The 23,081-nt window shown below is 49.7% G+C and overlaps 1 protein-coding gene across 7 annotated transcripts in view; it reads left to right on the top strand.

The window, feature by feature from the left end:
- The window catches only part of MBP (myelin basic protein), a 149,987-nt gene that overhangs the window by 19,025 nt on the left and 107,881 nt on the right, over positions 1-23,081 (top strand). For 6 of the 7 annotated variants that reach the window (XR_002518582.2, XR_002518581.2, XM_021929893.2 and 3 more), the window contains exons 2-3: positions 4,179-4,263; positions 12,553-12,747. Coding sequence is in view for 5 of the 7 variants with exons in the window: in XM_021929893.2 (XP_021785585.1) it covers positions 4,213-4,263; positions 12,553-12,747 (246 nt within the window). In the remaining 2 variants the exon portion in view is untranslated. The remainder of the gene's footprint in view (positions 1-4,178; positions 4,264-12,552; positions 12,748-23,081) is intronic. The other variant, XM_009192935.4, reaches the window with a different exon arrangement.

The raw sequence follows: 23,081 nt of genomic DNA, 5'->3' as shown, positions 1-23,081 counted from the left end.
GAGCTCACTGTAATCCAGGATGACCTCATCGTAACTTGAGGACATCTACAAAACCTTCCTTCCAAACCAGGCCACCTTCACAGGTCCTGGAGTCAGGACTTGGACATACCTTTTAGGTGGACGTGATCCACCACATATTATCCTGGGAAGCGTTTCTCGACCTGCAGGGTCAGGGTTCATGACCACCCACCTGCTCCTAGACTCAGAAAAGTGGAGTCTTGTTCAGGGTCACCCAGATGGAACCTCGATTCAGACCTCGGTCTCACCTGCCTGATTTTCACTGTAGAAAGTCAGAACTACCTAGAGAATGAAATCAGTAAAATACCTAGGAACACGGTGTTTGCTCCCCAGCTGGGAGCTATTTCCCTGCACAGATAGGCTAATGAGTTTTATCTATGCTGAATTATCCTATGGCTCCACCAAGGTGACATGTAGCCTAAGCTGCTTTAGATGTACATTATTAAAAATGAGAACCTAACAGTTAACAACTGTGGACTGCTTCCTAGTAAATCTGGATGACTAACTTTGCCTATGCCCAATGTTAACCCTCAAGGGAACACGAAGTGTTGATAATCACACAGACATTATCAAAATGTCCAGTAATCCCAGGGGCTGGAAATCGGATCTAGAACTGAATACCAGTCCAGAAGTCTCAGCAGTCCTGATGGAATCTGAAAGTCTGTCCCTCCCACAGCTCTCGCTCAGTTCTTTCTCTCGTTCCTTTCCTGTTAGTTTACAAAGGCTGCTTTAATTACCCCAGAGATGCTTCAGAGTCAGCTGGCTTTCCTTGCAGCCTTTCACATGTTTACCCAATTTTTCTCTGGCTCTCTCAATTTGATTAATTGCAAAAAACGAAATAAAAAAGAGCTCCTGCAAGCATGCAGCTGCTTTTGTGTGCAGATGGATCTTTTCAGCACATTACAGAAACCAGCTGCCGGGTTGAGCTCTTAGCCCCGTGATAGGGAGAGCTTCATCCTTCTTGAGCTCTTCTCTAAAAGGCAGACTGGGGCAGGGTCAGAAGCTAATAAGGCAGACTGCCAGTCACTCATGATTATCAGCCAGATGCTCTGTCGTTCCCACCGTAGTGCCGTGAGACACATCTCACTTACCGGTGCTCAGGGGCCATTTCCATTAAGGGCTATGATGGGGGCTCCCACACATCAAGTTGTCGTTTTGTTCCTCTTGTCTTTCTTTTCCCGCTAGCCTGTAAATTTTGCATTGAAGGCTAGAATTAACCAACCCTCAGTGATCCATATAAACATTCTTTATATTCATCTGAGAGGCCAGTCAAATGCAAGTAAGTAGACTTGTGTAGTCAAATCCAACGAGGTATATTCAGAAGTCTGATCTGGACTTGAGTTATTTTCACTGATTCTGTGTCCAGTATTCTTGAGTTTTCTAAATCGTGATTAAGATCAGTCATGCCAAGCGTAACCTGGAGTTGTGCTGTGAAGCACGATAACAATCGATCAGAACAAACTGACTGGGAAGAAACACGGCCCCTCCCCGAGGAGCGGTTCAGCACCTTGTGAGCAGATTTCAGCTGCGTTCAAGAGCCCTTGGCCCCAAAATAGCTCTCTTTGTCTACCAGCAAGTCCCAAAAGATTTGCCTGTCGCACGTGATTCTGATTTGGGACAAGTCCTTGGAGCTCTGTTTTCTGGAAGGAGTGAGTGTTGCCTGTGGGTTTGCCTAGTCCCAGCGTGAGGAGATGGGAGGAGGAGGGTGACAGGTGGATGGAGCCAGGGAACAGGAAGGGGACTGGGCAGGCGAGGGCTCCGAGGAGGCAGAGGTGAGATGATGCCTGGGCCAGGAACAGGCACTTGGAGAACACAGCCGGTGATAGGAGGCTCTTTATGTCTGGACAGGCAAAATGCTCCCCAAGGTCCAAGTTGTCAGCCTTAACTAAGGGCAGTTACCTATTTTTGCCTGTGTTTCGCTTTGAATAGACCACTTCTCATTTCTTTCTTTTTTTTTTTTTGGGGGGGGGGGGCGGAGTCTCGCTCTGTCGCCCAGGCTGGAGTGCAGTGGCCGGATCTCAGCTCACTGCAAGCTCCGCCTCCCGGGTTTACGCCATTCTCCTGCCTCAGTCTCTCGAGTGGCTGGGACTACAGGCGCCTGCCACCTCACCCGGCTAATTTTTTTGTATTTTTTTTTTGTTTAAGTAGAGACGGGGTTTCACCGTGTTAGCCAGGATGGTCTCGATCTCCTGACCTCGTGATCCGCCTGTCTTGGCCTCCCAAAGTGCTGGGATTACAGGCTTGAGCCACCGCGCCTGGCCAGACCACTTCTCATTTCTTAAACAGGAAGATTGATTGAGAGATATTTGACGTGTTTTTATTCTATAACGTGTGTCCATTCTGCAAGCTCTTAATATTTAGTTAAAACCACACCACATGGAATTAGAGAGCCAGAATTAGAACGGGAATGACGGCCCCTGTGTACCCAGGGATCAAAGCAACATCTCACGAGGAACACACCCATTCTTTCTTAAAAAAAGAACAGGGTGAATTTGGCCTTTCCCTTGGTTAACCCACTCTTATCCAGTAAGGCACCACACCTGCAACAAGCCCTCATTTCCCAATGAGAAGATTGCCCCTCAAGGTTTTTTTGGTTGTCCAATTGAAATAAATTGGGAAGGCAGAATCGCACTGGACACCGAAATCCTCCGCAAAGGTAGCCTTGCGTTTTTAAAATCATACGTATCAAACTATTATTTTTTTCACTCTCATGCCACGAAGCATGGGGAATGCACCTGATTCTTGCAGGTGGATTGTGTTCATATCATCACTAGAACTGCATCTTTGATTTCCCCGAGCATCATCTGTGGGCACTTTGACCTAAGTTGCTTCAAGCACACGTTTTAAATCTCCCTGCGCGAGTGCCTCACTGGAAGTCTTATGGCGGGCCCCAGTTTCCATCACACATCATGAAGGTGGGTGGGGTTTTCCCTCTGCGGTCGGCTGCTAGTCGTCTCCCACACAGTGAGGGAGGCGGACTCCGGGATGGCGACTGTGCTGTAGGCGTTTGCTTCTCTTCTCTGCAATCCTTCCAGTGGCTGTGGGGTGATGGGGTTGCCTGCCTGCGGAAAAGTGTCCTCAACCAGTCCTCCTGAGCCACCGGAAAGGGACCCGGGAACGTGGGAGATGGAAAAGCTTGGCTGTCGGGCAATTCTCTTTTCTAAAGAGAGACTTTTGAGGAACACAATTTGCATTGTGTTCGGGCGTCTCTACTATTTTGGAGAGTCCCCTCGCCCCACGTTCAGAAGACGGTTCATCTTATTCCCTCTCAAGGAAAGCTGTTCCTGGTTTCTACAGGAGAATGGGTACTCACACCTTTTTGCAAAAGAATACATCCATCATGGAAAACATGTCATGGTCACCTGCTGCCAGGTCTGGCCTGATGGTTCCAGTGGCCCTCAGCTGGGGGACCCCAAGGCCAGGCTACGTCCCGCAGGAAGGCTGGAAGGAACAATTTGCTTGGAATGGGTGTGGCTCGATTCTTCCATTCTTTGCATAGCTTGGGGAAAAATCATAAATGTGCTGCTAAGGTTTGGGTTAGAAAATAAAAATGAGGAGTAACATGCTTTTTAAATCCAACTTTATCTTCCCTCCCTACAAATTCTGCAGATTCTTCGGACACTTGTCGGTTAAGCTGTCCTTGGTCTGATGTTGGCTCTTTCTGTGCTCACATGGTTTCTTTAAAGCAGTGAGCATGAATAGCTTCTTACTACCTTTTCATTTTAGAAGAATGTCAGCACCTTTCTGACATCTCAGCTCATCTCATTACAATACACCTGAGTGTGGGATGTAATTCTCTGTGTGTGTACATATGTATGGATGGACAGATGGATGATGGATGAATAGACAGAAACTTCTGTACGTATACACAGATCTGCAGGATTTCTTGAGACGGGTTGAAGTGTGTTACTGAACAGAATTTGGATGTTGGTGCGGTTCTGTTTTCTAGCTCTTTGCATGGGATCGAAAGATAGCATTTGTTAATAAGATGACTTGGACGTGTCTCGTCTGTTTTCAGGGCCTTGGTTTCCTCTTCTCAAAAATGGGCATTATATATATATCTCTCTCTCACAGGAGTGTCTTTCTGATGGAAAAACAACATCGAAAACTCTAAGAGCGCTAGACTTAAGGCTAACACTTTCTTTCCCTTTCTCTTTTAGCCTCTGAAGCCTCTGAAGAGCCGATCCATTCAGGATGGGAAACCACGCAGGCAAACGAGAATTAAACACCGAGAAGGCCAGTACGGTAAGATAGGAGCTGAACCTACAAATGCGCATGTCGTTTTCTTATTAAACATAAATCCCCTTGGTGTGTCAGAGGCTACGGGCTTGGGCTCTTGCTGCTACACTCTTCCCTGACAGCTGGGTGGAAGCCTGGCCCTTGTTACTACGATTAATTATTATTAATTTATTCAGGAAGATTGCATGGCAATAGGTAGGTCCTGACCTTGCGAAGAAATAAAGGAATGAAGGAAGGGAAGGAGTTAGGAAGAAGAAAGAAAGGGAGGAAAAAAGAGACACAGAGAAAGAGAAAGAGAAAGAGGGAAATGAGGAGGAGAGGAAGACGAAGCAGCCCTTCCTCTTGGTCCACGTTCTGTGATTGGTCCTTGAAGTATCAAGAGGCTCTCAGAGAGGAAAGCGATTGTAAATTCCTTTGCTCTCATGCAAAAATACTTTTGATTTTTTTTTAACATTTTTATTTTTTAGATAAAGGTATTTCCAAACTGCATTCTCTCTAATTAGCTGCTGGCTTGAAAGAGCATGACAATTTACACCAATTCATGAACGGTGAAACACATCAGATTTTCTTTTAGTTCAAAAACCTAATTCCATCTACTAAGGTCCCACTCCTTTCTTCTCACCCACCATGGAGTTTGCCTCTGACTTTTCACTCTGGTCTGGTTCTGGAAGAATTCACACTGAATCCCAGAGGTCTGGCGAAAGGACAGGAAATACTTGAGCTGTTTCTTTGGACCTCTCCTAAATCGATACCCTCCTTTCTCCTGCATGTGGCTACTTGGCTCCTCACCAGTTGTCCTTGCTTTGGGGTCATGCTCTGGCCTGAATGCGTATTGGAATCTCCCAGAGACTTTTCAGACCTGCCAGGGTCTCTGCCCTCCTCAGATCCCAATGCAGCCGTGGGCATTTTTCAAAGTTCTGCAGGCTCCAGAGCCAAGGTTCCAGGTTCCTCCTGCTCCCATGTGTCTTGTACTTTGGCTGCCAGGATTTTCCTCTCTTGATTGCATATTCACCCTCCTGCCTCTCGAACTTTCAGGAAGCCCTTAGCACAGACTAAAGTCCAAGGTCCTCAGCCTCTGGCTCCGGCCCTTCTTCAATCTCACTGTCACTGGCCTTTCCAGTGGCGGCTCCTCTACAGCCCTTTCCTCACCCTTATCAGGGAACATTTGGAAAATACAGTTAAACAAACAGGAAACTGCAAATTAAATATCACTGGAATCCTTCTGGCTAGTAAGAATTCATCTTCTTTGTATTTCTAGTGCGGCATTCGGCCACTGTCCGCCTTATTTGAAGGCATCGGCTTCCTCTGTCCGATTCGGATTCTCTACGTTGCCTTTGGGTCCCCTGTGGTGCCCTGAATCAGGGTTCTGGACCCTTTTCCCACTGAGACGCTCAGGACAGATGATCCAGTGATGTTGACAAGGACCACAAATGCCCAGGGGTCCTAGCTGCCTGTGTCTCGGCCTACTCCTCTCTCTGCACTGGAGAATCATTTCAGATTGTGAGGAGTAAGCCTGCCAGTGTGCACAGAACTGTGGACCCACCCTAATTTGTATGGGGCGGCCCTTGCTCTTGGTCCACACTGTGTGATCGGTCCCAGAAGTATCAGCAGGTTCTCGGAGAGGGAAGAGATTATAAAAGTCCTTTGCTCTGATGCAAAAGTACTTTTAATTTTTCAACATGTTTTATTTTTTAAACATACATATTTTCCCTCAAGGGAAATTATTCCATTTCATTGGTACTTTAATTCAACATAAAATTATGTGTGCTCCAACTTGCGGCAGATGTGGTGCACTGGAATGTCCAGCTGCTGAAGATGGGCTCAGGTTAGGGTCAGGGGAAGATGGGTTAGGGTTAGGGTCAGGGGAATCCCCGACTTACACCCGGAATGCTTTAGAAATGTCTGCAGAATTGAACGGAATTGAATTTCAGTCTCCAGACCTCTTCAATGTGGTCTGTAGTGCATTTTTATTTAATAGTAATAATAAACTTGGAAAAAATGGGGCCTTTTCTGATTTGTACTTTAACTTAATTTCTGTGTCAGCCACATGAGTAATTTTCCATGATTTGCTTTCAAATCATCCATGGAAGGTGAATAGGTGACTATATACTGTTCCTGTGTATATTTTATCTTAATTAAAGTGATAAACAGTATTTAGTTTCTTACCTAAGGATTTAGAAAGACTGACTTTGTAAATATGTAAATAGTTCTAGTCAATGTCGAATGGGGGAGTTGACTCATTATGTTAGTCAGCCTGTACTTAAACTATATCACAGATAATGTCAGTGTTATAATTAGCAGTAACGACCATAAATGTATTAAGTTACTAATTTATTAAGAACATGGCTTGGATACAGTATCTGCACCAGGAGGATTAAGTTTCAGCTAAAAGTGAAAGTGGAAAAAACAGCTCTGCTCAGAGATCTCTAGGCTGTTAACACTAGTGGTATTTTAAGTCTTAGAATGACTGATTCGCAACTCCAGTTTCAAAAAACCTCTCTGTGGTGTACAGTTTCTTTCCTGTTGTTTGACACTGTAAAACACCCACATATGTTTTTAATTTGTTTAATGCTATCAGAGTAAGATTGTTGAGCCATAGCAAAGCCCATACTTAGGCTTTTGTTTTCTGAAATCACATGTTTAAAGTTCTGATCATTTAAAAACCTCAAAACTTGGAAAATTTAAAACTCTGATTCCTGTAGGTGGTTTTAAGAAGAGCTTTTTTTTTTTTTCTTTAAACTTGATGGGAAGTATTTCATGCCCTTCCAAGAACATGCCCTGTGATGCTGCATAGCTTAGTAGAGCGTTTAAACTTGAACCACAAAAGAAAACGTGACGTGAGCTCCAGCCGTGTCTACCACTCTGTGGATTTCTGTCTGTGATTCTGGGAGTCATTTTCCCCCTCAGGAGAGAGTCAAGGGAAGCTTCTGTCAGTTTCAGGTGCTGGTTACTGATCTGTCAGCAGGGAGGGCAGCTGCAGCGGGGGCTGCCCGTCCATCCCACACACAGCCTCTGCGGAGCCGCCCCACTGCCCAGACCCGGCTGCTCAGGACCACCTCCTCCCCGCCCTGCTGCCACCTTCTCCACCCCTCCCCACCCACACCCGATGCCTCTTTCCTCTGCCCTCATAGAGCCTGCAGCCGAGTGCTCTGATACACACCCTAGTGATTTGCTAATCATCCGACTTCTTCCCCTCCGACAACTTTCCTCTCTCTGATGCCTCCATCTCTAAGCCTGGAGCATCCCCAGCACATACCTGGCTCACAGATGTTCGAAAGAGTAAATGAATCGTACCTACTTCCTAACTTCTTTTTCACATAAAAGCTCAGTTTTCTGAGCAGGCTTTGGGTGCCGTTGGCTGCTGGGGAGGTGGTGGGGAGGCCTCGTCTGTTGCCTGCAGGAGCTTCCAGTCTCCTTTGCAAGTTTTGCCCTCAGTGACTCAGGGCTTTGAAATTTGCTTCTCTCTCGTCCCGAATAAGCCACGGCAGGATGTCGGAGGAAGAGAAACGAACTAAAAGGTTAACTGTGGAATTTCTCTGACGGGTGAAAAAAATGACACTTTTCTGGAGTTGCAGTGTTAGTCCAATCATGTGGGGCACAGGTGCCTGGTAACCAGTGGTTGAGCCGCCTTCCTGGGCCGGTCGAGGGTCAGAACAGGAGACGTGAGATTCAGGGAGAAACACTCCGCCCATCAGAGGAGCGGGCAGCCTGCCCTCCTGGCGCGTGATTCGCTCGTGTGGATGGAGTGTCACTTCCTCCAGGCAGGCTCACGTTCAGAGCACAGCTCTGCTTCTCAGAAACGAAGAAACTCCTGTTCTGCCTTTGACTCCCTATGTTTTTTTTTTTTAAGTTGCAGGGAAATTTGGTTTCCAAATGGTTCTGCCTCACTAATTTACCAGCTTTTTATCACCCTGCCCATTTTGTATTTGGTTCTCCGTCTTACTACAGAGCTTGGCGGAACCCAAGAAGGAAAGGGTAACAGCTGCCTTGGAGAACCCAGGGACGTGCCTCAATGCCAGGAGGGGAGCAGGGGGCAAGACTCACCCACAGAGGGACACTCTGTCTCGGGTAGTCTCTGCCTGCCTGGCAGTCCTTGGGCCTTAGGACGTAGACACTTGGCTTCACTGGCTGCTGGAGGAATTCACTCCTTTTTGAGGAATTCACTCCTTTTTGGCATTGTGAATCAAAGGGGCTGGGCAGTTACCTTTGGGAGGGTCAGAAGCGCTCAGAACAGTGCCCATGTGCCTAGCCAGGCTGCTTGTGGCTTTTCTCCCTGGGCTTTCTCTGAATGCTGTGGATCTGTTGACCTGTGGGCTTGCTCTGTGGGGTTTTTTGGTGATCGCTGAGCCTCCTGGGGATGATCCACTACGTGTTCAAAACACCAAACGAGGCCAGGTGCGGGGGCCCACGCCTGGAATCCCAGCAGTGTGGGAGGCTGAAGCAGGCAGATTGCTTGAGCCCAGGAGTTCAAAACCAGCCTGGACAACAAAGTGAGACCCCCCCATCTCTACAGAAAAATCAAAAAATTAGTCGGGTGTGGTGGTGTGCACCTACAGTCCCAGCTACTCGGCAGGCTGAGGTGGGAGGATCACCTGAACCTGGAGAGGTTGAGGCTACAGTGAGCCATGATCATACCACTGCACTCCAGCCTGGGCAACCAAGTGAGATCCTGTCTCAAAAAAAACCACAAAACGTGTGCGCGCGCGCACACACGCACACACACACACACACACAGACAGACACAGACACATCAAATTCTATCTAGACCAGTGCTAACACTGTATTACTGCCTCCTGTGAGCCAGGGACGTTGCAGACATTGTCTACATTGTATGTTGTATGAGTTCTTGGGCTGCCATAACAAAATGGCACAGACTGAATGGCTTAAATGACCGACATTTCTTCTGTCACAGTCCAGAAGACTGGAAATCCGACAGCAAGGTGCCAAGGGTTGGTTTCCTCTGCAGCCTCTCCTTGGCTTGTAGACAGCATCTTCTGTCTGCATCCTCCAGTGGCCGTCCCTCTGTGTGTGTCTGTGTCCTATTCTCTGCTTAGAAGGACACCATCATGTTGGATCAGGGCCACCGTACTCCAGTGGGACCTCATCTTAATGCCATAGCCTCTTTAAAGGCACCATCTCCACACGCAGTCACGTTGTGAGGCAGTGAGCGTTAGGACATCCACGTAGAGATTCGGGAGGAGCACAGTTAAGCGTATCACATGTGTTACTTGATAAACCCCAGCAGAGGCTGCACAATTAGAGACAGTAGAGAAGGAAAGCCCTGGGACTGGCATTTGCCACCACGTCTGACACCTCCCGGGGAAGGGACTCCATGCCAGCAGCCACCTGCAGTCTCTGCCCTGTCCTCAGGAGACAGCAGACCTGGTTTCTCTTCTGCAGACTCGGGTTGGACACTTCCTGTGCAAAGTTCCTTCTTCCTGCCTCCTGCCACAGGCCCCAGCTGGCGGCTCCTCCCGGGGCAGGCGGGCATCTGCAGAGTGCTCATCTCCCACCTGCTGACTCGTGGCTTTGCGCAGCCGTCCCCATGCTTACGACCCTCAAAGGGTCATCTTCATTCTCACAGGGACTAAGTCTCAGAGCTGGGCTGGGCCTGCCTGAGGCCAGGTAGCAAATGGTGGGGAAGCCGGAGAGTAAAGCCAGGCTGGGAGCCCCAGGTGGCACAGCCGGGCAGACCAGGCCTGCAGCCCCAGGTGGCACAGCCGGGCAGACCAGGCCTGCAGCCCCAGGTGGCACAGCCGGGCAGACCAGGCCTGCAGCCCCAGGTGGCACAGCCGGGCAGACCAGGCCTGCAGCCCCAGGTGGCAGCCGGGCAGACCAGGCCTGCAGCCCCAGGGTGGTGGTGGCATGCCGGTAGACCAGTTCTGGAGCCCCAGGTGGCATTGCCGCACCAGGCCTGGGAGTCCTGTGGTGGTGCACAGCCGGGCAGACCAGGCCTGCAGTCCAGGGCACAGCCGGGCAGACCTGAGGCCCCGTGCCCCAGGTGGCACAGGGCCTGGCAGACCTACAGGCCTGCAGCCCCAGGTGGCACAGCCGGGCAGACCAGGCCTGCAGCCCCAGGTGGCGCTGCTTCGGCAGAGACCAGGCCTGGAACACCAGGTGGCACAGCCGGGCAGACCAGGCCTGCAGCCCCAGGTGGCACAGCCGGGCAGACCAGGCCTGGAGCACCAGGTGGCACAGCCGGGCAGACCAGGCCTGGAGCACCAGGTGTGGCACAGCCAAGGTGACCAGGCCCAGAGTCCTGTGGCACAGGCCGCGTGAAACAATCCCTGCATGGGAGTGTCAGTCTTCTAGTGGCCACAGGAAATGAGGAAAGAGACAGATGAAATCATTTTAATGTCATGTCTTTTCTTTAACCTAAGAAACCCCAAATGTCATGTAAGCATAGAATCCATATAAAAATTGTTCATGAAATGGTTTACAATTCTTCTCCCATGAAGTCCTCACACTCAGGGATATATTTTAACTCATGGTGCAGTGTGGCCTGGCTACGTCTCAGGTGCTGGGTGGCCACACGTGGCTGGGACCATAGGTCTGGGCAGCACAGCTCCAACCCTGGCCATGCCCACACACCCTGCCATCTATAGTCAGGCAGAACATGCTGAGACCCCCTGTATAGTGTACGTCATGCAGTTCACCATCCCCTTTGTGCACGGTACCCATTACTTGATAAATAAGTACTTTCTAAAGGCGTCAGAAAAAATTGAAAATGACCAATATTTTTCCCTGAGGATGCTTACAGGTCCAGTTTTTCACACACTCCCCCTCCCCTTGTATGAAATGAGTTGGGATTGATAAAGGTGAGGAGGAGGAGAGAAGGATGCGGGGGAAGATGGAGAGGATGGGAAAGAAGAGGAGAAGAGGGAGGGGGAAGGAGGAGGAGAGAAGGAGAAGGAAGAGGAGGAGTGGGAAGGAAGAGGGGGAGGAGGAAGAGAAGGAGGCCGGGGGGGAGGGGGTAGTGGGCCAGGCTAATAAACGCAGTTGTAAGGGCTGCCATGGATAAAAATGCAGTGCAGAGGAGGAACCAGGAACGGCCCCTTTAAATCTGCCCAGACTCAGGGGCCGTTTAGGGCCAATGAGAGTGATGTTTCCTGAGGTGCATCCACATCCCCGTCCAACTCTGCCCTGCCTTGGTGGTGCCTCAAAGCCCTCCTAAGCCCTTACGGCAACGTAAAGGCTCAGACCTGGGACCTTAGCACCTTAGCACAGGTTCTGAGCCAAGAGCTGTGGCTGAGCCCGGCTGGTGTCATGGCATTTATCAAGTTGTCTTGCCACGAATTTTCTCTGACAACAGACAGCCTGTTTTTAATTCATGAGTGGATCAATCATGCTCTTTTCAAGTGCAGGTGAAAATTAGTTGTTTAGGAATGTTTGTTTGTTCATTCCTGGATTCATCCATTCCCACACACACATATTAAAAATACTTTTTATTGAATGCCTATTCTGCATAGGACACTGCAATAAACTTTGTGATTGAAAATTCCGGCTTCACCACCAGCTAGTTAGGTGATCTTGGGCAAGTTACTTTCTCTCTGTGTGTTTACTTACGATGATAACATGAAACGATGATAACATTATATAAAGTAAGTGAGTCCACATGTGTTGTGCACTTAGAACACCCCCTTGTACATAGTAAGTGGTATGTGTTGTTTGGTGTTACTAATTTTCTTCTTATTGGTATTATTTAAAAAAAAAAAAAAAAAAGTGTAAGTCCCTGTATCTGTCCTCAGAATAGCTCACAGTCTAATCAGGAAACCAACAAAATTACGAAACCACATTCAGAGCAATGATGAGTGTGAAGAGCTCTGGACAGAAGCAGGGCTCCCTGGGGCTGTGGAGCCCACAGGCCGGCAAGAGAAGCTACAGGGAGGGCTTGTATCAGAGGGAGAGACGGGGTGTCCTTCCCCATTTCCCAGGGTTGAGACAAGCATAAGTAAATATTTAAATACTGTGTTTTTTTTTTTAAAAAAAGACTTGATTTGGGGCACCTGCTACAAACCTCTCCCATTCAGTATCGCCAAGGCTGTAGGGTCTGGTTGTCCCCCAACACCGGCTCCACCCAGTCCAGCTTTACCCCAAGAAGAGCTCTGCCTTCCAGAACAGCTGGCTCTGCACACCCACCCAAATGTAACTCACAGAGCGATTGCTGGGAGACAGCCACCCTCTGTGATGAATCTGCATCACTGTGTGAGCGGCTGGCAGCTCCTTACACATCCCATTGAGATCGCCGTCTCTGAGAGGATGCCCGCTGGGTGAGGCTGCCGTTTATTAACACAGGTTGGAATCGTCTCAGGCTGTGTAGAAGACGTCTGGCTCTGCAGATGGCCCTGGCTGAGACTCTGGCTCCCGAGGGTAGCTGCTTTCCTCTTGAATCCTGGAAGCTGTAAGCTCCCTTGTCCCCTGGGACATCACCCAGAGCAGCAGCGTCCTGCGGAGAAGAGTGTCAGTGGCATCTTTTGTTACACAGAGGAGGTGGGATCCTTCCGGGTGACTAATAGCTGAGAGGGAGGGAGGCAATCAGGAGAGCCAAGAAGAGAGATGGGTCCCAGAGGGGAAAGTTGTCCACAACAGGAAGAGCTGCCACAGGGCTCCCCTCTGCCCGGCCCCTGCAGACCCCATCTTCACAGGGTGGAGAGCTGGGGTCCCAGCATCTGTGAGCCGTGACCTTTGGGAATTCACCTGAACGATTATCCAAAGGATTAGGGTGGGGGAGCCCCTGCCCCGAGTTGGCCCACAGTGGGGCTCACTCATGTTGCCCAGTTGGGGGAGTGTCTGTGGAAGGCTCCAGAACAGGCCTGGTCTCTGGGGACCCTGTACCCTTCCCAGGTGCTCCCTGCTCCCCCACTTCCCACCAACCCAAAGGAGTGGGGTTTGTAGTGGCCTTGAGTTATTTGTCAATATTTGAATTCTTTCACTTTGTTTTTTGAACACTGTCTGAGTTCACAGGGGAATGAACTTGGAGAGGGCTAAAGACCTTATTATTTCTTTTTCTCATATGAAACTCACCAGGCTTGCTAATTAGAAACAGCAAACCAGGAACCTTGAAAAATAAAAACACAACCTGTAGTTTATCTTCACACACTCTTACATTTGCCCAAAATGGGTGAAATCAAGTGGGGAGCTCCTACAACCTTCCAAAACCTAACAAGCAATAATACCTCTGAAAACCTGCTTTTCGTCTGTGGGTGGGCTGAGAAAAGCTGGCCTCTGGGCTTTCCCTGGTCGTAATATCTGGCTCAAAAAGGTTCTACAAAGATGCCTAGCAATATTTCTGGATTTTTCTATTTAATCAGCTTAAGAAAAAAGATACCACACTTAAAAATAAGATCTGAGGGCCTGCAAAATCGTATCTGAATTTTACAGTGGAGAGTAACTTATTGGTCTGTTTGGTGTTCCAAATTAAACAGATTTTTTTTTATTTAAGCTGCACATCAAATCTAAGTGCAGACAGAAGGAATGAGGCGCACGCTCTGTACCTCTCCAGGGGTAATCACACCCCCTGCAGAATCTGCTCCATATTTAATTATCATTAAAACCCAACTCTTTCTTAATGACACTCTCCAGATACTATTAAAATGACATTCTGAGAAATGAGACATTTAGTTTGCAAATATACACAAAGGCATTGAAGCAATTCAGCTCTTTCCATCAACATGTAAATAGAATCTTTCACTTTGACGGGAAAAATGCTTTTCCTTTAAAACTACTGACAACCCAGCTGTGAAATGTCACTGACTTTTTCCAACTAGGAGTTATTTTCTCAGGGCCGTTTCTTTACGGAATCATAAATCCTGCAACATTTTATCCTACGTGCAAGAGCTTGTCAGGGTATTTAACATCTTCAGTGAGTTCTGTTCTTGTCATATCATCCTCAGAAATGAAAAATAATTATATTTTAAGCCATCACTAGCTCACAGCTGCTTTATGCAATCATCTCTCTCCACAGTAAAATTAAGTCCAGGAGTGTAAACTTTCTTTTTGCTGATGGAGGTGTCCTCAGGCCCAGGTGGTCCATGCACACAGCGGGTGCTGATGTTGAGGGACTGTTTGGTAAAGGAATGAAGCCTGACTGCCCAGGGGTCTACGGAACATCTCCAGACATGCTCCTGCCCAGAGGCAGGTCCAGACGCCACAAGACCGGGTGACATCTGAGGACATAAATGTGAAGGGGGCAGGAAAAGCCATCCATCCTCCCTGGAGAACAGCAGAGGTGGGACTGAAGCCCAGACACGTCAAACCTCCAAGTCAAACCTCCAAATCCAACTTGCTGTCTGTCCCTCTCTTACACTTCCTCTTGCAATTAGGTGTTGAAACCGACCCCTGTCACCATACCTGTTTCACAGAAAGGAAAGCCCGATCACTCAGAAAGTCACTTCCTTCCGGTCATCCAAACCCACGCCTGGATTGCTGTGACATGGCCGTCATGCCATTGAGCGCTCAATTCCCTGGGAAGTTTTTCCTTTCTGATCTGACTGCAGTGTGCTGGCAATTGACAGACCTATTCGTGTAAAATTTCTATTTTATAGGTAATCACATGAGCAGATTTTTTGAGAACTCATGTAATTCTTAAATTAGTCATTTAATATATGTTTAAAAGCTTAGGGAACTGAAAAGTAGGGGCTGAAGACACGCACCGATCTCGCCTGACGCTTGGACACATGCAAGCACTGAGCAATGCCTGGAAAATCCTTAGATTGTGTGGGTGCCGACGGGCTTTTTATTGTACCTTATCTTCAGCAGACTTTAGAGCTCTTTCACACACACCTCACACACGACAAACCTCTAGAAAACTCTTGAACTCAATCGCAGAATATGAGACAATCTCTTAGTAGGTAGACAGGGCATTAAAATGGCCACATGACATGGTAACAGCTCACATTTGTTGGTAACTTACTCTCCGGACACCCCACTGTGCCACCTTCCAGTGGGATGTTCTGTAATAATGGAGATGTGCTGCCGGGTGACACGTTAGCCTCTAGACACATGTGGCCACAGCACGTGAAACGAGACCCATATAACTGAACAACTGTGTTTTTAATGTCATATATTTTTAAACAATTTAGATGGAAGTGGCCACAGTTGCGAGCGGCTCCCCCCGGCAAAGCAGAACTCTCCTGCGTGCTGGCTGTGGCAACCCCTTATTCTCCCATTGCCCTACAAGACAGGTATTAGCTCTGTTTGTCGATGAGAAAAATTGGGGTGTTTCCCAAAGTCAGACAAAAGTTAATTTTGAGTTCAGAGGTAAAGTTCTCTGAAAAATACAGTCACACTTATGAATGCCCCAAATTGAAAAGGACAGCGCGGGTGTGCTGTAAACCACAGCACACATGTAAAAGTAAGCTCTCCAGTGCTCACCTCAACGTGGGAGAGTCCTGCCATCGTCATTTAACATGGCACCCCCAGTAAAGTGCCCCCGTTAAGGTGTGCCTCCTGCAAGGTCGGGGAACCTGCACTTACGAGCAACAGAACTTTGTGTGGACTGCCTCTGGATGTGACACGCCCCAGAAAGCCGACCCTGCTGACTTGTTTAGTGCATCTATAAAACTTCAGTGAGGTCCTAAAGAGAGGAATAAAATAATACAGAAAAGGCATCCTTTTAAAGAGAACCTTTAGGCCGGGCGCAGTGGCTCACGCCTGTAATCCCAGCACTTTGGGAGGCCAAGGCAGGCAGATCACGAGGTCAGGAGTTCAAGACCAGCCTGGTCAACAGGGTGAAACCCTGTCCCTATTAAAAATACAAAATTAGCCGTGTGTGGTGGTGAACACCTGTAATCCCAGCTACTCCGGAGGCTGAGGCAGGAGAATCGCTTGAACCCAGGAGGCGGAGGTTGCGGTGAGCCGAGATCGCGCCACTGCACTCCAGCCTGGGCGACAGAGCGAAACTCCATCTCAAAAAGAAAAACAAAAGAGACCCTTTAAAAACCCGTGAATAGTCGATAACCTGGTTACAGGAAGAAAACCCCAAATGGAGCCATGTCTGACTTGAGAATGAGCGTAAGGCATGGTACTGGTGTGGTTTTATGAAACCGTGTTTGCATTTGGGAGCCAGCAGCCTGCCCTAAAGCGTAAACGTGCTTGCCAGCTGCTGGGCAGGGTGTCCTGCGTGGCCCGTGAAGCAGTTGCAGTGCCCGCCCATGGGAATTTCTTGTGAATGTTGTGTTTGAGATGCAGAATTTCTTAGTGATGTTAGAGAACAATCTTACGAGGTTTACACTTGACAGCAGCCTCTCAAATGTTTTGAGTCAGTAACGTTTGCTCCTGGAGGAGATTCACAAAGGAAGTCCCTCATCCATGCCTGCTGGAAAGCACACCTGAAGGTCTTTCTGGTTTTGGAGGTATGGAAGTGGGCATTTTGCTTCATCTGATAAACTGGTGACCTTTGTTAAAATACCTTTGTTAAGTTGAAATGCAGTGATTAAAGGCATAAGGCGTAATTAGCAAGCAAGGGCAGCCTCTCCACAACCTTTATTAAAAATAATGTGGGGGTGATCGTGAAGTGGTGCCTCAGGGCAATGTAAACCCGCAAGGCCTCCACACCGTGCACTTTGTGAACACTCCCAGCCTGTGGCTCTCTCCTCATGCTGGCTTCCGTTTGCTGCAGCTCGCAGACCCAGCTCTGGTCATCCCCCTGGAGGTGGTACCTGGGACCCTCGTATGAGCCTCTCTCCAACCAATTCCCTGATGCTCCCGGAGAGCCGGCCCAGCCTCGACCCCGGGTCTGGCTGAGGGTCCGACAGGGCTCCAAGCACATGATCCAGCGTCTGCTCAGACAACCCAGGGCGGGCACTCAGGCAGCGGGGACGTGGGCTCTGTTCTTTTGCCCACAGCATGGGCATTCTCGGCCTGGGAGTTAGCTTCCCAGCACCATTTTTGTCAGCAACTATGACCCAGTTTGCAAGCGGCCAACTATAAACAGTCTTTGGGAGCACAGCGTTGAACGCTGGTTGCTGCATGTAAGTGACAGAAACATAACAACATTTCTTTGTGTGAAGTCGGAAACAGTGGAATGTGCACGCGGGGCCGGTGTGTTCTACACTGAGCAGGCCAGCAGCCGTGCCTCTCGTCACCATCACAGACTGTACTGGGGGTCAGGGGAGCTGCTGAAGGAAACGGCCGATTTCGTGAAATGAGGAGCCTGCTTCTCCCGGGAGTCTGGCTGGTTTGTCCGCTTGCTTTTCGCTGGACTCCGAAAGCTCCCCCTTCCTTATTTCTTCCTTCACTGATCGTGTTCCTCAATTGCATCCCTGCGTCTGTGACTCGAGGGGGCTTGGTGAGATCTGGCAGCCGGGAGGCCAGGGAAGGGAGGATCTCAGCCTGTGTCAAAGACACACAAAACCTGCAGAGCAGGGCTGATTTCATTCCACAGGGTGTTTAAGGTGGAATGGTGGTGGAGTTATGCTGGAATTCTCGAGTTTGGGTCTGGTTTGCGCGTGTCCATTTGAATCTGGAGAGGGCGGCGCTGAGTGCGGCCTGGACGAATTCTGTTCATCAGTTATTGCCGAGGTCCCTGCCTGCGTTGCCATGACGACGGTCCCTCCTGGAAGAGTGGCGGGGCTGGGTTTCCGGGTGGGGAGTGCGTTCTGCGCCCTCCTGCGGATGCCCCCGCGAGGGACGGAGGGAGGGTGCGGCCTGCCGGGGAGCTGTTTCTAGTCACCAGGCGGCTCAGCGCTGGCGGCGGCCCTGGGCGTAGGTGAGGCGCCACGCACTGTGCCAGGTCATTTCAGAAACGTGTAATTGCCGCCGTGTAATTGCAGCTGTGCAGACAGGTTTATTTTAGACTCTGGAAGTGGAAAGCACATCCTTTCATCTAAAATCTCTACTTGCTTTCACTATTAGGAAATAACTTTTTTATATTTAATAAAGTGCACTTAAAATGCTTTAAGTGAGATGAAACCTGAAAAATCCAGCCTTCAGAATGATGTTCCCTGTCTTCGGCAATCTGGTTTTAAAAGTTTAAATTTGGAAGTGAGACTTTTTATATGATGGAATATGTTTGTGAAAAATTATATCTCTGTGTGTGTAACTGTGCCTATGTGGTGTGTGGGTGTGCACGTGTGTACATGTATGTATGGGTGTGCGAGTGTGTGGTATGTATATGTGTGTAGGTGTGTGTGTGTCTGTGGTGTGTATACATATATGAGGATGTGTGTTGTGTATGTGTGGCATGTATACATATATGGGATGCATATGTGTGTGTATGTGGTGTGTTTTCATGCATGGGGATGTGTGGGGGTGTATACATGTGTGTTCATGCATGTGTGCATGTGTGTGGTGTGTATATATGTATAGGGATATGGGGATTCCTGCCTGTCATTCTCTTCACTGCAGTTTGATGCCTGCATTAATCTAATTATCATATTTTAAAATGTAATCCTCATAGAATTATAAATAAAATTCAATATTACATTTCTGCAGCCTTTGATACTTGGAAAACAGTCATTGCTACTAAAGAATTTATTAAATATTAAATTAAATAATTTATTGAATGCATCCTAAATTATGCTTGAGCACAATTCATATATAACCAAATACAAGCTGTAAGTCAGGCAATTTGGTAATTATACTAATTATCCACAGTGATTTAGGATAAGTGCAATGTAGATCATTGTTAGCTGTGTGTGCAGCCTCACTGTATGATCTCATAATTGCGTTGAGGCACCTAACAAAATACCAGTGTCTAGAAATGTTAATGTAAAGGGCTAGCGTGTATGTTGTTTTCAAATGCGTGGTAGGCATTTACCTCTTTTAGGAATCAGTTTGAGGAATGTCCTGTGAGCACAGCCCAGGCTCACTCTCTGCCCTTTCACAGCAGACCTGGACTCCAGGTGCACCGCCGCCTCCCCCGCCACCTCTGTGCCAGCACGGGGGCTCTTCCTCCCTTTCGCCCTGCCCAGTCCTGGTCCCGTGTGAGGTCGCCCCTTCTTTTCTCCTCCCAGGGGAACAAGGGCAGAGTCATTTAAGTTGCGACTCCCCAGTCGTCCTGCAGATAGGCAGGGGGAGCACAGCAGACACAGTGCTAGAGGGCATGGGTTCAGAGAGGAGAGTCCACGCTGAGCCTGGACTTCACCATCCCAGGGTCAGGAAGGCGAGGCTGAGACGGGGTGCCCGTGAGCCAGGAGGATGGACAAGTGCATCGTGTCCAGAGTGAGGTGTTAGGAAACGTCCCATCAAGGAGAGAGCACGGGGCCATCAGACACCCGGGAGTCTAAGAGAGATGGAGACTGAGGACTGGCATTGCGGGTGCACCTGAAAGTCACAGCTGCGGGGACAGAGCCACCTCGGTGGTGAAAACTCAATCAGTGTTGGTCGGCGAGGAAATGGCAGGAGGAGATTGGACTGGTGTGTATGGAAGTCTGTTTTGAGAAGTTTTGCTGTAAAGAGGAGCTGAGACTCAGAGGGGTAGCTGGTGAAAGGATGGATCCAAACAGTGTTGTGGGGTATGGACATGCGAGTGTGAATGAATAGCACGTTGTCCGCTGAGGCAAACGGGAGGATGAGAGGGTACAGAGATGTCTCTGGTTTTAATTTAGTAACATTTAATTTCATGCTTGCTAGAGTTGCGACTTTGTTTTGAAAGGAGGAAAGCATGTTTGTCTCAACCTCAGGCATCGGGGGCTAGACATTACTACGTGGCCCCAGGACTCTCACCGAGGCCAGTTTACACCTTCATTTAAGGCCAAGGCCCCTCTGACAGGTGGGCCTCCATGTGTCTGCTGACCAGGGAGCGCAAGGCCACACCGCACAGAAGGCCGCTGCCTTCACCTGCACCTGAGAAGCTGCAGGTCACAGTTCAGCAAATCCCACCAAGGCTTGGAGGTGTGCCAGCAGTACTGTCTGATCTGTGAGTATCTGAATAGCGTGTCACAACCAGGGACACAGATGAAGATGCCATTCTAGGTGGTGTGGGGACCCCCGTGAGCTTTGGGTTTAGGAATGCATGCCTAGGAATTAGGGCAGGAAGAGACAAGGGCCTGAACTGACTTCTCATCACCTCCTGCAGATATTTCAGGCAGAGGCACCAGCCAGACTCCCTACGCTGTATTTTTGCCGTCAGACCAAGAAGAAAATATTCCTTAAAATCATGGCAGGATGGGACCCTCTGGCCTGAAAAGTACTGTAGCCTCCAAGAGCGGCTGCTTTCACGAACTGCCACATGCTGAATGCCTAAAACAACAGGAATTTCTTAGGGACCTGGAGGCCAGAAGTCTGACATCAAGGTGTGGGCAGGGTCGTGTTCCCCTGCCTGAGGCAGAGGCTCTGTGGGAGAACCCCTGCGGCCCCTGAGGGCTTCTGGAGCCTCCTGCCACCATTTCATGCCGTGAGGCTGTGTCCCTTCGTCTCTCCAGTTTCTGCCCCTGCCTTCTCCGTGCCTCTTCTCTTCTTTGTGTAGCTCTGTCTTCTCCTCTTCTTAGGACACCAGTCATTGGATCAGAGCGTACCTGGATAACCTGGTCTAGTAAGGGAGGAATTCCTGCCCTGGGGCCATGGAGATGGCTGCACACTTGACACCTGACACTGGCCAGGTGAGGTGTGAGTCACTCTACTCACAGCCCGAGGGGAGGAAGACAGGGCCACACAGGGTCACACCTAGGAATGGAATGAACACCCAGGGGCTGTGGAGGGAGGGCTGTGTAGTTCAGAGAAGGCAATGCCCTCTGTGTCCTTTATAATATGAAAAAGGCAGGTGCCCCGTGTCCCGGGGGAGGATGTGACGGGCTACGTGAATAATTCCACCAGCTGTCAGGGAACCAAGGCCTGTGATGCAGGGTGAGCACCACTGTGCCCGGCCCTATATCAAGGAGGGTGGGTGGCTGGGGCCTTGTCCACCGGAGCAGGGGGGTGTCCACACATAGACTCAGGCCTTGATTTTAGGCCTTGTAGCCCGTGCAGACTGATCTCATCCGGAGATCCTTAACTTCATTAAATCTGCAAAGACTCTGTTTCCAAATAAGGCCAGCTTCAAGGTGCTAGGACTTGGGCATATTATTTTTGGGGGGAAAAGGGACACAACCCACTGCAGGCATCATTGCTGATTTGAATATAAAAGGTGGATTTGTAAATTTTTATTCAAAAAACTTTTTTTATCCCACTGATCTTTTGTATTATTATAAAAACCATAGTTTGTTTTAGAGAAATAAAACAAAAAAGCACAAAAAAACTATTTAATCTCTAATAATGGCAACTTTAACCAATGCTAATGATTTACAATATCTCTAGAACATTTTAATCTGCATGTGGTTATTATCATATGCATGCATCATACCAGAATAATGTTTCCCAATTTTTTTCCTTTATGTTAGAAGGTTATGGGCCTGTGAGAACATTAAAAACTGAGCATCCGGTGTGCCCTGAAGGTTGGTGGCCCCAAGATTCATACATTGGTACCTAGCACCCAATGTGATAGTGTTAAGAGGTGGGTCTTGGGGGTGCGGTTAAGTCCGCAGGCCCCTCCTTCATGGATGGGTCCTGCCCTCATTAAAGGGGCTGGGGGCTCCCTCACCCCTTCTGCTGGATGTGGACGCAGCTGGAAGGCGCTGTCCTTAAGGGACGCCCGGGGCCCTCACCAGAGCCACCTCTTCCCAGCCTGCAGAACTGGGAAGAAGGATTTTCTGTGGTGTATAAAGTACCCAGGCTACAGTATTTGGTTATTGAGGTCCCAGCCTTCGAAGAGGCATCCCGGAGGCCAGGTGGCCATGCGTGGGTCTCGGCTGTGGGTGAGAACCCGGCCTCAGGAGACCCACAGTTGTGGCCTGGAGGGCCTGGGCTCCCTTGCCAATGCCGTTCCTCGCCTGGACTCCGAGGGTAGGAACCTGCCTGCTCCTCCCGCTCCCCTCCAGGCGCTGCGTGGACACAGGCGGTGGAAGTCCCCGGAGACTCTGCCCCTGTCCCCTGCCCCGCGGGGTGCCGGCGGTGGCCGCCCGGGCAGCAGGAGTGCGCAGATGGAAAGTGGGGATCCCAGCCCCCGTGCGTGGGGTGGTCCTGGCTGCCCCGGGACTGGTCCCCAGGGCGACCCTGGGAGGAGAAGGCCCCGACCCAGCGCCTGCCTGGAAGGGGGAGCCCGGCCTGGAAGGAGCTGCTCGGGGCAGCGGCAGACTCCCTGCAGCCCCCCGCCCCGCGCCTTCGGGCGGCGCCCCAGCTCCCCTGCCCAGGCCTCCGGCTCGCCTCCCCTCCCCTCCTCTCCTCCTGCTGTGTTTGCCTCCAGCCTCCCCTAGATTCCCACGCCGGCCTCACCCCACAGCGCTGCCCGACTGCTTTGCAGAAGCCAGATGGATTCTGCCTGCCCGGAAAGAAGCGCCACCCGGCGCGGGAGGGAGGGAGGGAGGGAGGCCCCTGCGCTTTGGCGCCACCGGCGCCTCCCCCTGGGATGGGGCTGGCGAGCTCCACGGGACCCTGCTCAGAGCCCGGCTGCGGCACCACCCGCCGCGGGTGGCCAAAGCAGAAAAAAAGAAAAAATGGGAGTGGGGAATACAAATGTCTCATTTTCTTTTAAAAGTAGGGTCACCAGCGAGACTCTGTCTCAGAAAAAAAAAAATAAAAATAAAAATAAAAAAAGTAGGGTCACCATAAATGTTGGCCTTTTTCTGGGGCCGGGGAGACCCTGGCCACGCCGGGTGGGTGCGAAGGGCATGCGTTCCTCCCGCCCGTCTCCGCGGTGATTTTTCCCTAAGGGGCAGGGTTATTTCGCCTCCTGGATGGTTCAGGAGTCCCTTCCTCTTTCCGTTTGCAGTGGCAAGGGTCTGCCTGTGCCTCGCATCCAAAAGCATGTGTCTTCGTTGTTTTGTTTGTTTTTCCTATTGAATTAAAAA

The sequence above is a fragment of the Papio anubis genome, chromosome 19, assembly GCF_008728515.1.
Source record: "Papio anubis isolate 15944 chromosome 19, Panubis1.0, whole genome shotgun sequence".
Lineage (NCBI taxonomy): Eukaryota > Metazoa > Chordata > Mammalia > Primates > Cercopithecidae > Papio > Papio anubis.
This window is presented reverse-complemented; position numbering and strand designations above follow the sequence as displayed.